Source organism: Labeo rohita, chromosome 20 (genome assembly GCF_022985175.1).
Source record: "Labeo rohita strain BAU-BD-2019 chromosome 20, IGBB_LRoh.1.0, whole genome shotgun sequence".
Taxonomy (NCBI): domain Eukaryota; kingdom Metazoa; phylum Chordata; class Actinopteri; order Cypriniformes; family Cyprinidae; genus Labeo; species Labeo rohita.
In genome coordinates this window covers 29,951,864-29,965,723 of record NC_066888.1, presented here as the reverse complement: position 1 = coordinate 29,965,723, position 13,860 = coordinate 29,951,864, and the positions used below count along the sequence as shown (strand labels likewise).

The window sequence follows — 13,860 nt, the reverse complement described above, 5'->3', positions numbered from 1 at the left end:
AAAGTAAGTATCCGTCGAGGTTTTTTCCGTTCAGGCAGTGATTCGGGTTGCCAGGGACGCGGGGTCCTGCGGCTCGTGCACTGCTGTAGTCATTAGATAGACGCGAGACATCAAACATCACTCTCTCCCAACATTCACAACAATAACAGGTAAAAATACGATTTGTGCATTTATGTTGGAGCATACGTTGTGTTAACGTGGTGGATTTTGATGGATATGTTAAACAATGTCCTTAGACATGCGGAAGAATGAATCCGTCTGCTCGTTCATGTGTGTTAAAGTGTTATTATTTGGTCTCTTTACTCAGATTTTGCTGGCATATGTGGTTATATCATGATAAGCGTTGTTTTATAATGATGTCAAGATCTTAAGTTTCTGTTTAAGTGTTTAATGCCTTTGTATATTTGTCCTTGTCCGGGCTACTGACAGAAGTAGGTGAAGGGTCACACACACACACACACACACACACACACACACACACACACACACACACACACACACACGCACTAGATCAGTGTCAGACATACATGTTACTGTACTATCATTACGGTCACATACGTAACATATTAATGTCAAATGATAGCAGTCCATAGAGCATTTGAAAACTTTAGCAATGCCTTTACAATGTTTGAATGTCATTCCACTGATGCAGAATATCAAAATAGGGTTAGTTATTACAAAGAAAGATAAGATTTCAAATGCAGGTTTGGTGGGTAGAAGAGATTTTTTTTTAAAAAACATTAAAAATCTTAGTGTTCAAAAACTTTTGACTGGTAGCGTATCTCTTCACTAACTTCACTTTTCTTCATTATTTTTGAAATCTCTGAATCAGCTGGTGTTTTGGTGATTTTTAGTGGATGTATAAAGGTGTCCACGCATAGGAAGCACAGGTAAATATCGATCAACATGCTCCACTAAACACAAACAAACAGTCAAGCAGCACTGATTGTCTTCATGTTCAAAACTATATCTACTTTCAGCTGTTTTCAACATAATAATATGATATGAAAGTAGATATAGTTTTGAACATGAAGACAATCAGTTTTGCTTGACTGTTTGTGTTTGGTGGAGCATGTTGATAGATATACACTTGTGCTTCCTATGCGTGGACACCTTTATACATTCACTAAAAATCAGCAAAACACCAGCTGATTCAGAAATTTAAAAAATAATGAAGAAAAGTGAAGTTAGTGAAGAGATACGCTACCAGTCAAAAGTTTTTGAACACTTTAATGTTTTTTAAAAAAATTCTCTTCTACCCACCAAACCTGCATTTATATGATCAAAAATACAGCAAAAACAGTAATATTGTGAAATATTTTTACTATTTAGAATAACTGCTTTCTATTTAAATATATTTTAAAATGTAATTTATTTCTGTGATTTCAAAGCTAAATTTTCAGCATCATTACTCTTCGCTGTGACATGATCCTTTGAAATCATTCTAATTCTGCTGATTTGCTGTTCAAGTAATTTTTTTTTCTATTATTATTATTATCAATATTTAAAACAGTTGGGTATATATTCTTCAGGATTCTTTAATGAATAGAAAGATCCATTATATAGCATTCGATACCATTCAAAAGCTTGGAGTCAGTATTTTTTGTAAGAAATTATAAAAATTAATACTTTTATTTAGCAAAAAGTGATGATAAAGACATTTATTATGTTACAAATGATTTCTATTTCAGATAAATGCTGTTCTTCTGAACTTTTTTTATTCATCAAAGAAACCTGAAAAAAATCTACTCAGCTGTTTTCAACATAATAATAATAATAAATGTTTTTTTGAACAGCAAATCAAAATATCAGAATGATTTCTGAAGGATCGTATGACTGGAGTAATGATGCAAAAAAATTCAGCTTTGAAATCACAGGAATAAATTATATTTTAAAATATATTCAAATAGAAAACAGTTATTTTAAATGCTAGAAATATTTCAAAATTGTACTGCTTTTGCTGTATTTTGGTTCAAATAAATGCAGGCTTGGTGAGCATTTATTTATTTTTTTTTTTTTATTGACTTGGTGAAGAGACTTCTTTAAAAACAGAGTTAAAATCTTATTGTTCAAAAACTTTGACTTGTTGTGTACCTGCAGCATTTGAATAAAACATAATAAAACATCCATTTGTTATGCTTAACTCATTTCTTTTTTTTATTAACGTTTATAGATTTTTTTTTAATGAGAACTAAAATAATTAAAAAAAAATATTTTAGCTGTTACAAGTATTAAATAGTAGCATGTCAAAAAAAAACATGTTGAGACCAATTTATTATTGTTTTGTACATATTTATGTATGTGTATATATATATAGATAGAGAGAGAGAGCATACTTGTCTAATAAAAAGACTCTGATTATGAGTGCCCCTGTTGTGTTAGATAGAAATGATTGATAGTTTTTAATAATCATTCATACTCTTCCAGATAATCAAAGATGGCGTCTATGTTGTTGACTTCACTGAGGAGCAGCCCATTGACATCTGTACAGGCTGCTCAGTTCGGTAAGGCACCCTGAGTCTCCGCAGAGCTAAAGATACTTCACATTATGCAGATTACTGAGCATTTAATGTCATTATTACGTATTATAACTGTAATACTTACTGCATTGTTTTCTCTCCAGCTGCTCGTTCTCTCAGCACATCTGTTCATCTGCAAGCTCAAGGTAACATTGAAATTCTTACCAGTAATCAGTCTAGTTGTGATCTATTCTGCTATATTGCACATTCCATTTTCACAATATAGCTGCATATATTTTTGTTGATCATTTTCTTATTTGTTGTGTTTTACAATCACACAGCAAAGAGCAAAAAGACACTGGCCAAGCCAGGAGTGAAGAACATTGTTCTAGTTGAAGGCGTCCGAACTCCTTTCCTCCAGTCTGGAACCACGTAAGTGAAAATGTGTTTGGGATTCAGATGAGCATGAAGTCAGGGACATTTTAACTTCAAACTGCTGCTGCTGGTTAAAATATGAGTCCTCTATCCATGTTGCTTTCTCCAGTGAAAAAGTAATCTTGTCTGAATCAGGAGAGAAATATGCACAGATCAAGTTCTATTAAGTTAAAACAGTCCAAATCAGTTCTAAACAAATATGTAGGTGAAATTTGATTTGACAACAGGGGATGGACTTTTTCACTAAAGGAAGCGTTGTTATGGATTATGGACTGGTATTTTAGCCTAAAGTTACGGTTTGAAGTCAAAAATGCTTAATGATGTATTTATTTCTTACAAATGCACAGTTTTCCATTACAGATTTGCGCAAAACTTTGGCGATATTTTAGAAATGTCGATAAAAGCATATTGTGAAATGACGGCGTTTCCATTAACCGATGTTATGCAACTAAAATGTAATTTTTCTTTTTGGTCTCGTGATAAGTCATTGCAACGGATTTTTGTGGGATTTTGAGGAATTTTGGCTACATTTAATCAAAAGAGGTGTATGCGTATGTCTTTACAGAAGCTTCTTGGAGGTTATAGTACATTGAATATTGATCATATGACTTTTTACATACGCCATGTGACCTTTAAATGCAGAAAAAACATTTCCATTTCAGTTTTGAGAAACATTCCTTGTTCGAATTGCCTGCAAAAACCACCTCATTTGAGCGTAAAAGCTTTTTAGCGATATATGGGAGTTTTCAATTCGCAGTTTTAATTTGAGCAATTTGAAGGGTAATGGAAGTGCAGCAATAGATGCACCAGACCTGGAAGCTTTTTTTTTTTTCGAACCTGTCAGTAACTAGATTTTCTAAATTAAATACTACTCTCAGATGCACCCGCTGTATCTTCTTAATACGTTTTTTATTTTTGCAACGGAGCAATCAACAACCAGACATATCGGCAACAAGCCTTCTTCAGTGAATCATGCAATAATGCTAAATTAAATACCAAGCAACAAAGCATTTAAAGCAACAGGAAATTTTCATATTAAAGATTACAAAATCTAAAACTACATGGCATGCGTTATACTAAAATGATCAACAAATTAAAGTTATGCTAAATTAATTCCAGATTTAGGATATAAACTCAGAATATAAAACCAGAATATTTTATGAGCATCAGTGCAGTGTTACCTTGCAAAAACTGATTAAATCATTCTTTGTGTCTTTGCTCTTTCTGTCTTTGTTATTAGATATGCTGATTTGATGCCCCACGATCTGGCGAGAGCTGCATTACAGTATGTCACCACACACATATAAAGATTCACTGATCACTATAAGATTCAGGACTAACTGTCTTTCTGTGTTTTTTTTTTAGAGGTCTGCTGAACAGAACAGGTCTCCCTAAAGATGCTGTTGATTATATTGTCTATGGAACAGTTATACAGGAAGTGAAGACCAGTAATGTGGCCAGAGAGGTCAGTCTCTCCTCTAGTCCGTGATGATTTCTAAAATAGAATTTGGATGCTGAAGCTATTTATAGTTTGTCAGATCTGTGTTTAATGATTGGCTGCTGAGAAACATCAGGCTGTCAGGCTGACCAATGAGAGACATCTCTATAGAGATTTCATGTGACTATAGAGCATTACTGAAGTGACAGTGTTTGTTTGTAAATTGGACACAACAGTATACTGTACATATACTGTACCCAGTATACTGTGCCAGTATATACTGTACAGATATCTTTTTTTACACCTTTCTATCAGTTAAATTCAATGCAAGAGCTTTATTTTTCCACCAGGAACTTAATGTGTGGAGGCTGTCAGCACATACTATGCATCGAAACAAACCAAAATAAAAAGGTTTTAATACATATAGTTAAAAAGCAATTTTACTGTAACTACATACTATTACATTATAGTTTTTGTAAATATTTATACATTTTAAAATAATTTTATATTTTCCTGTTTTCATTTAAATTTTAGTTAAAGTTTTAGAGAAGTTTTTTTGAGTTTTTATCTAAAATATAAAGTTTTATGTTTTATTTGATTTTAGTTAATATATATATATATATTAATTTTAATTAATTTTATTTATATATTTATTTATTTAATGGTGTTAGTTTTAGTTTAGTTAACCATAATAACTGGTCCCATTATCAGCAAAAGACCATTTCTTAGTAACATTGCATTTGCTGCTTGGCTTCTGATTGTAAAATTATTTTTTAATGTTTTATTGTAGGCGGCTCTTGGTGCTGGATTTTCAGATAAGACTCCTGCTCACACAGTGACTATGGCGTGTATTTCCTCCAACCAAGCAATGACCACAGGTGAACACACATTTTGTTTGCTAGATTGTAATTTAATTAAAATTGAACCTTCTTGAGCAGAAAGCAGGTTACAGAAGATTATTAAATGGTCTGAACTATCGATTGTTAATTTGTTTTCTAGCTGTCGGTTTGATCGCTGCCGGCCAGTGTGATGCTGTCGTCGCCGGTGGGGTGGAGTTCATGTCCGACGTTCCCATTCGTCACAGCCGCAAGATGAGGAAGACGATGCTGTCACTCAACAAGGCAAAGACCCTCGGGGCACGACTCTCTCTGCTGGGCTCCATCCGCCTCGCACACCTTGCACCTGAGGTACTACATTACCCATAATACGCCTCACATTTTACCCCCAGCACACCTCAATTTGAATGTCTGGGTACTTTGCCTAAATTACAGAACACAAATTCTCCATAGTGTATTTGTCACTCCATATTATAAATGACATATTATTAAAGCAGTCTTTGTGCAAATGAACCCACGTCATATTTAGAAACAACATATGTCAACGTATGCAACAGCATATCAATTTAGCATTTTGTTATCCAATTTTTGCATTTCTAAATTGCATTTCTAAACCCATTCTTACTGATGCTTTCAACACTATCACAAGTCAGTTGCATGCCTGATCAGATATTACTGCCCTTTATTACATCTGTTTTATAAAATGTAATATATCACTACAACATCTGTATTTTAGTGTTTAGTCTGTCTAAATGTAGTTCATATAGTATTGTTGGGTTCCCTTCCTTAAAAGCTGTTGTATGTCTCTTTCTGCATGTGTGTTTAGCTGCCGGCTGTGGCCGAGTTCTCTACAGCCGAGACAATGGGTCACTCCGCGGACCGTCTGGCGGCTGCATTCGGTGTGTCACGTTTGGAGCAGGATGAATTTGCGCTGCGATCTCACACGCTCGCGAAGAAAGCTCAAGACAGCGGGCTGCTCAGTGATGTTGTTGGCTTCAAAGTGCCAGGTGAACAATTAATGCAATTATAGCAGCATTTTCCACAGCCTTTCAGCCTCTGTCAGAAAGAGGTTTTGAATAGTTTTTTTTTTCTGACATTTCTGACTTTTTTTTTTCAGAATTCTGAGTTTACATTCAGTTTTTTTTCCTGCTACAGAATAGAAATGCAATTGTGAGAGATCTTACAATTAAGACTTCATTAAGTTTTTTCAAGTTTCTCGAAATTCTGATTTTCTCTCAGAATTGTTTTTTTTTTTTTTTTTTTTTAAATATATCTAACAATTCTGACTTTTCTGACTGAAAAAGGCAGATTTGTGGGGAAAAATCAGAATTGTTGGATATAAACTTAAAATTGTGAGTTATAGACTGACTGAGAATTGTGAATATAGACTGAGAATTTTTTTTCACATCCACAGTTCTGTTCTAGCAGTAGCCAAAAATACATTTTATGAGTCATTATCAATTTTTCTTTTATGCCAAAAAACATTAGAATATTAAGTAAAGATCATGTTCCATGAACATATTTTATAAATTTTCTACCATAAATATATCAAAACTTAATTTTTGATAAGTAATATGCATTGCTAAGAACTTAATTTGGACAGTTTTAAAGTATGCTGTATCTTGGCCAAATATTGTCCTATCCTAACAAACTATACATCAATGGAAACAATTGACCCTTGTGACTGGTATATTACAATTTATATATATATATATATATATATATATATATATAATTGTTGAAATAATTGTGGCTTATCTCATAACATTTTTTTTCTTGGAGTTTTGAGTTTATAGCTTACAGTTTAGATTTTTCTTCTCAGAATTGCAAGTTTATATTTTGAAATTCTGACCTTTTTTTTTTACCTTTTAAATCTTACAATTCTGACTTTTCTGACTGAAAAAGGCATAATTTCCTTTCTGCAATTCTGAGTTTACATTGCATAATTCTGTTTTAATAAAAAGTTAAATTTTTGGGACCTTTCTTATTAGAGTGGTGAGTTGATGTCTAACAATTCTGAGTTTATATCTTGCAAATTCCGACTTTTTTTTGACTGAAAAAAAATCACAGTTGTGAGAAAGTTGGAATTACCTTTTTTTTTTTTTTTTTAAGCTTGTGGAGAAAACAAGCTTAGTTGTTAGTTTACTTTAATTAATTCTGCTTGTAGGCATTTTATGAAAGTGCAGTAAGCAAATGATTTGAACAGACTTTCATGAACACTTCTGAGGGTGCTTTCACAACCAAGTCTGTTTGGACCAAGCAGCTGTATACGTTTGATATTTGTCAAGCACAACGCTTTGATTTTCTTTAGCAGTTCAGATTGTTGTTAAATGTTGTGGTGATGTGTTTGTCACAGGGAAGGATATTGTGTCTAAAGACAACGGGATCCGTCCTTCCACCATGGAACAGATGGCCAAACTAAAACCCGCCTTCATCAAGCCTCACGGCACAGTGACGGCCGCAAACTCCTCTTTCCTGGTCAGTTTATGTTATGAGTTTCTGGTTAATCCAACTTGTTTTCATCCTTCCTTTAATTTAAGAAACATCTGTCAGATTTGTCACTCAAAGATGAACTTTCCCTCGTGTGTGCGTTTGTTCATTCAGACTGACGGAGCGTCTGCAGTTTTGATCATGTCAGAGGAGAAAGCTCTTGCTATGGGTTACAAGCCTAAAGCGTATCTCAGGTACAAAACAAAAATAATGCCTTACATTAAAAACTACCACCAGCAGCATCTCACTGACAGAATCATTTTCGTTTTCCTAAACAATTTAGCTGATCTGTCAAAATTTGCTCGTGAATCAAGTGTATTTATTGAATTTAAGATGCAAAAATGGCTCAGAAATACTATGTGAAAACAAAATATGTGTTTAGAAATGTGTGTAAAAGTGTTTACCACAAAACTGCACATTATATTGGTCAAGGATGAAGTATTTTAACATAGAAAAAAGATGCATTTTACCTTGAATAATCTGAAATCTTAATTCCTGAAGCTGTTGGTGTCGTGTAATAACCAGTGTTTATAGAGTCCCATTACAGCACTGAGACATCATTTCTCCAGCACACGGCGGCTCATGCTACTGATGCTGATGTTGACATTATGTCTGTGTGTTTTTACCTTCAGAGATTTTGTGTACGTGTCTCAAGACCCAAAAGACCAGCTGCTTCTCGGGTGAGTTTCTGCCTCTTTTCTTCTTTCCTCTCTCTTTCTCTTTCAGACCTGTGAGGTTTTGTGCTGTGGGTTTTGTTATTGTTGTGGTTGGGTTGTGTTGTGGCGTGTGAGTTTGTGACTGACATTCATGTAGGCTGCAGATTTTGGTTAAAATCATTTTCTGTTCTCTGTTTATATGCTTGATCTTTCTTAGCTCCTTTGATATAAAGATCGAGATTCTTAATAGAGACAAACTAATAATCAGTTTAATGAGTATATTGTACCAATATTGACACAGTTGTTCTTTTAAAGGAGAAGTCCACTTCCAAAACAAAGATTCACATATAATGTACTCACCCCCTTGTCATCCAAGTTGTTCATGTCTTTCTTTCTTTAGTCGTAAAAAATTGTTTTTTGAGGAAAACATTTCAGCATTTTTCTCCATATAATGGACTGATATGGTGCCCCGATTTTGAACTTCCAAATTGCATTTTAATTGCAGCTTCAAACAATCACAAATGCAGTTGTAAACAATCCCAGCTGAGAAAGAAGGGTCTTATCTAGCGTAACGATTGGTTATTTTCATAAAAATAGTACAGTTTATATACTTTTTAATGTCAAATGCTCATCTTGTCTTACTCTGCCTGAACTGTTTTTTTCCAGTTCACGACACTTAGGTATGTCGAAAAACTCCCATCTCATGTTCTCCCTCAACTTCAGAATTCATCCTATATCGCTGTTTTATCTTTTTTGTTAAGGGTGTTTGATCTTCTTTGCATGTTCACTTTGCAAAGACTGGGCCGGAACTTCTGCAGCGATGTAGGATGATTTTGAAATAATTTTTGAAGTTGAGGGAGAAAATACAATTGGAGTTTTTCGACATACCCTAACTGTCTTGAACCAGAATACACAGAGTTCAGGGAGAGCAAGACAAGAGATGAGATTTAAAAAGTATTTAAATTGTATTCTTTAAATGAAAATAACCGATTGTTTCGCTATGTAAGACCTTTCCTTGGCTGGGATTGTTTACAACCACATATGGGATCATTTGAAGCCGCATTTAAACTGCATTTTGGAAGTTCAAAATCAGGACACCATATCAGTCCATTATATGGAGAAAAATCCTGAAATGTTTTCCTCAAAAAACATAACTTCTTCACGACTGAAGAAAGAAAGACATGGATGTCTGACAAGGGGGTGAGTACATTATATGTGAATCTTTGTTCTGGAAGTGGACTTCTCCTTTAATTGTACTTTGTTTGTTGCACAACATGTTAAAAGATGAAGCTATTTCTTGCATGCATTAATCAGCTTTTTACATACTACTGTTCAAAAGTTTGGGGTTGGTAAAATTTTACTATAACATGAAATAATATTGCTATTTAAAATATCTTTTTTCTTTTTGAATATTTTGTAAAATATGACTGTGGATCACAAAGTCAGTCATAAGGGTCAAGAGATTTATGGTTTGTTAGGATAGGACAAAATTTGGCTGAGATACAGCTATTTGAAAATCTGAGGGTGCAAAAAATTCAAAATACTGAGAAAATCACCTTTAAAGTTGTCCAAATTAAGTTCTTAGCAATGCATATTACTGATCAAAAATTACGTTTTGATATATTTACGGTAGGAAATTTACAAAATATCTTCATGGAACATGATCTTTACTTAATATCCTGATGATTTTTGAAAAAAATCGATAATTTTGACCCACACAATGTATTTTTGGCTATTGCTACAATTATACCCATACTACTTAAGACTTTTTTTTTAAGGTTTTGTGGTCCAGGGTCACAAATTTAATTTATTCCTGTGATCAAAGCTGAATTTTCAGCAACATTACTCAATAAATATTTTTAATTATTATAAATGTAAAAAAAAAAAAAAAAAACGATATTGTGGAAACCGTGATGCCTTTTTTTTGAGTTCTTTGATGAATTGAAAACTCAAAATATCAGCAACACTGACTTTTTTTCAGTAACATTTTATGTCTTTTCTGTCACTTTTGAACAATTTAATGCATCCTTGTTGAATAAAAATACTAATTTCTTTAAAAAAAAAATTTAACAGCCATTTTTCTCAAGTGATAAATGCATAATATAAGCTAAGCAGTTGGATCACAAAACAACTGCGTAATGCCATAAATATTACTTTTAATTATTGTTATTGAAATACATGTTTTACTGTTGTAGTCTAATTTTATTATTGATTCTAATGTTTTCAAAAAGCAAAAATAAAGCTATAGTTAAATTTGGTTCTGCTTGCTGTTTGCCAAACGTAATAAATCTGTCGGCATTCCTCAGTCTCTAACATTAAATGAGATTTAAGTATGTAAATATGCTGTTATCTGTGTTTTATTTATTTATGTTTTTAATCTCTTTGTTTCTATGTCTGTCACTTTCATGTCACACACCTATGTCTGGGTTATTTTTTTTCTTTCAGGCCGACATACGCCACTCCAAAGGTCCTGGAGAAGAGCGGTCTGACTTTAAACGACATTGATGTGTTTGAATTCCATGAAGCTTTTGCAGTAAGCATCACCTTAAAAATCCTATGCTGAAGACTTATTACAATTAGAAGTGATTGTGCGTGCAAAGAGTCTAGATGTCTTCTTTATTTTTTTTTTACAGGGTCAGATCATGGCAAACCTGAAGGCAATGGAGTCTGACTGGTTTGCCCAAACATATATGGGCAGAAAAACTAAGGTAGGTGTGTGTTTACGCTAGGTGGTGTAAAATCGTATTTGAAAAGCCAGAGGTTGCGTGTTCAAAACCCAGGAGGACATGATTCATAAACTATCACCATAGTGCCCTTGAGCAAGATACTAAACCTCAGGATATTCCAAGGGGATTTGAGTGGTAATAAATATACTAGATGTCCCATTGGGTAGGAAATCATGAGCTAAACAAAGCATAATTCCAAAAACTAGGTTTTAATGATAAAAATATGAGTTGCAGTTGCCATGCGAAACTCACCTTTTCCAAAACATTGATTAATTAAAAAGGTGACTCTTACTTATTTAGGAGGTTCTGATTTCAAAAACAGGGACTGTTTTGTTTGAGTATGTCACATTTTCTCTGAGATGTGATGCATTTTTCAGCATTTTTGTTTTTGACGACCATTTACGAGGTGAAGAAGTCTTGTATTAACCCTTAATTAGCAGAAAAACTGCCACAAACACGATTCCTGTTAGGGTAAAACTGTTTAATTCTCAGCCCATTTTCATGTGTATGAATGATTCTGAAGACATTATTTTATGCCTAATTCTGGCTGTTAACTATATAATTATGGCCAGTGACAGAAGAAAATGCAAACATGGCATTAAATGTAGTATTTGAACATATTTTCCACTTCTTTGCAGATTATAAGTTAAATGATACATTTTGAATACTTTTAAAATGACAAGTGTTCACTTTAATTTTAAATTTGATTTAAATTTAATATTTAATTTGAAAGTATTTTTTGTCTTGACAAGTGTTCATTTGAATTTTAAATTGGATTTTTTATTTAAATATTTAATTTGAAAGTGTGAGGTTTTTTTGACAAGTGTTCATTTGAATTTTGAATGTGATTTAAATTTAAAATTTAATTTGAAAGTGTGTTTTTTAAATTGACAAGTGTTCATTTGAATTTTGAATTTGATTTAAATTTAAATATTTAATTTGAAAGTGCTTTTTTTATTGACAAGTGTTCATTTGAATTTTGAATGTGATTTTAATCATTTTAAAAACTTTGGGGATTTGACTGCTTTTGTTATTTTGTTAAGTGATACGTATCATTTGAAAAATCTTTCTTATTTTGTGAAAAAAAAAAATTGTAGATGATGGAAAGTTTTTATTGATATTTTTGAAATTGAACTTTAAAAAATTAGGCAATATTATGCCATTTTTGGAAATGAGCAGAATTTTTTTTCCCAAGATGTAAAGCTGTGAAATAATTGGTTGGCAAAAACTGGTTTAAAATGTTGCTTGATAATGAAAGCTCAAGTATATTATTTCTCTGTTTTTTCAGGTTGGTGCTCCTCCGATGGAGAAGTTTAACACATGGGGAGGTTCTCTGTCTCTTGGACATCCGTTTGCAGCCACCGGCTGTAGACTGGTGACCACCGTTGCTCACAGACTGCAGAAGGAAGGTGGTCAGTACGGCTTGGTGGCAGCGTGTGCCGCTGGAGGACAGGTGCGTGACACTATAAAACCAACAAAGCATTTGCACACATATCCTCAATATCCTTATAACACTCTCTTATATGTGTGTTGCAGGGTCATGCTATGGTGATCGAAGCTTATCCTCAGTAACCTTCACAGGCTGTAACACTGCACTCACACATATAGATTCTGTAAATACTAACGTGCCGTAATGCCTTGAAATGTTCATGATCTGTTCATTATCTGGAGGTTCTTGATTTGAAACGATGCTTGAGATGTGGATGTAAATGTTAACGTAGGTTTATATGAGAAGGTGTTACGGATACGATCAGAAGATGCTTTACAAGTTGTGTCTGCTAAATATAGCACTTAAAACAGGCCAGTTAGATTCTACCATTATAGAAGGGTAAAATTCATATTTGATTTTGAAATCTGTAATTCTATATTATTTTGTCCTAATTCTAAACATTCTAATCTCCAGATAATGCTTTGTTTCATCTAGCAGATTTAGCAACTGGGATCTCTTTTCTTTCATATGGCAATATTAGCTGATCCATTGACAGTTTATGCCGTTTAGCTCTTGAGGATTGGAGTGTAAGCAGGACTGATTGTGTATTAAAGACAAAGGTTATGCACTTAAATACATGTGTGCCTCAGATTCAAGCAGGTGAACCTCTGGAGAACTCAGTGATTGCTTTCTCCGTTTTCTAGCAGTTTGTACAAATAAACATTATTTGAAATCGCCAGTTATGCTTATGTTTTTCATAAGATGTATGAAATACATTGTCATACATTGGTTTTTCTTAGTTTCTTGATAACAATTATGGTGTAATTCCACAAATTTGTCGAACATAAATACATATATACATAAAATGATTTATGTGTGTGTGTATATGTATATGTGTATATATTTAATTATTTATCAATCTCAATCAACTGCAGTTGGGTTATTTTGATATGAAGTAAACGTAACTAAAGCTAACACAATAAATCACAATAAAAACATGAGAACAATAAAAACATTTTTGAAAATAAAAAACTGACTTATCTGTTTTACAAATAAACTCTTTATAGAGAGAGAGAGAGGACACAAACTTTGGGACACAACTTTCCCAAAGTCTTTTTTAATACAATTAGTTTTGTAAATTATACCCTTGTAATGTAGCTATCTATATACATATTATATGAACTTTATATGATGCTAAAAAGCTCTGTAGTTTGTATTTTAGTTCTATTTTTGAGGTTCTTTGTTTCTAAAAAAAAAAACTATTTTTCTATTAGTAATGTTATTTTAATGAAACGTAATATTCTAGAGATAATAACATTGCCGTCAGTCATAAGCAGGATATATTTATAATATAATATAATTATTTGAAATTGCCAGTTATGCTTACTTTT

At 33.0% G+C, this 13,860-nt stretch overlaps 1 protein-coding gene across 1 annotated transcript; it reads left to right on the top strand.

Annotated features, from left to right (window-relative positions):
* The first annotated feature begins 10 nt into the window (after positions 1-10).
* hadhb (hydroxyacyl-CoA dehydrogenase trifunctional multienzyme complex subunit beta) lies at positions 11-13,208 on the top strand. Its single transcript, XM_051138649.1, has 16 exons — positions 11-149; positions 2,428-2,504; positions 2,624-2,665; positions 2,801-2,891; positions 4,135-4,179; positions 4,260-4,359; positions 5,123-5,210; positions 5,332-5,519; positions 5,995-6,175; positions 7,525-7,646; positions 7,773-7,852; positions 8,291-8,338; positions 10,760-10,847; positions 10,948-11,022; positions 12,329-12,493; positions 12,577-13,208. Exons 2-16 carry the CDS (start codon positions 2,438-2,440, stop codon positions 12,610-12,612), a joined length of 1,416 nt encoding a protein of 471 aa, XP_050994606.1. The 5' UTR covers positions 11-149; positions 2,428-2,437; the 3' UTR covers positions 12,613-13,208.
* Positions 13,209-13,860: the final 652 nt, after the last annotated feature.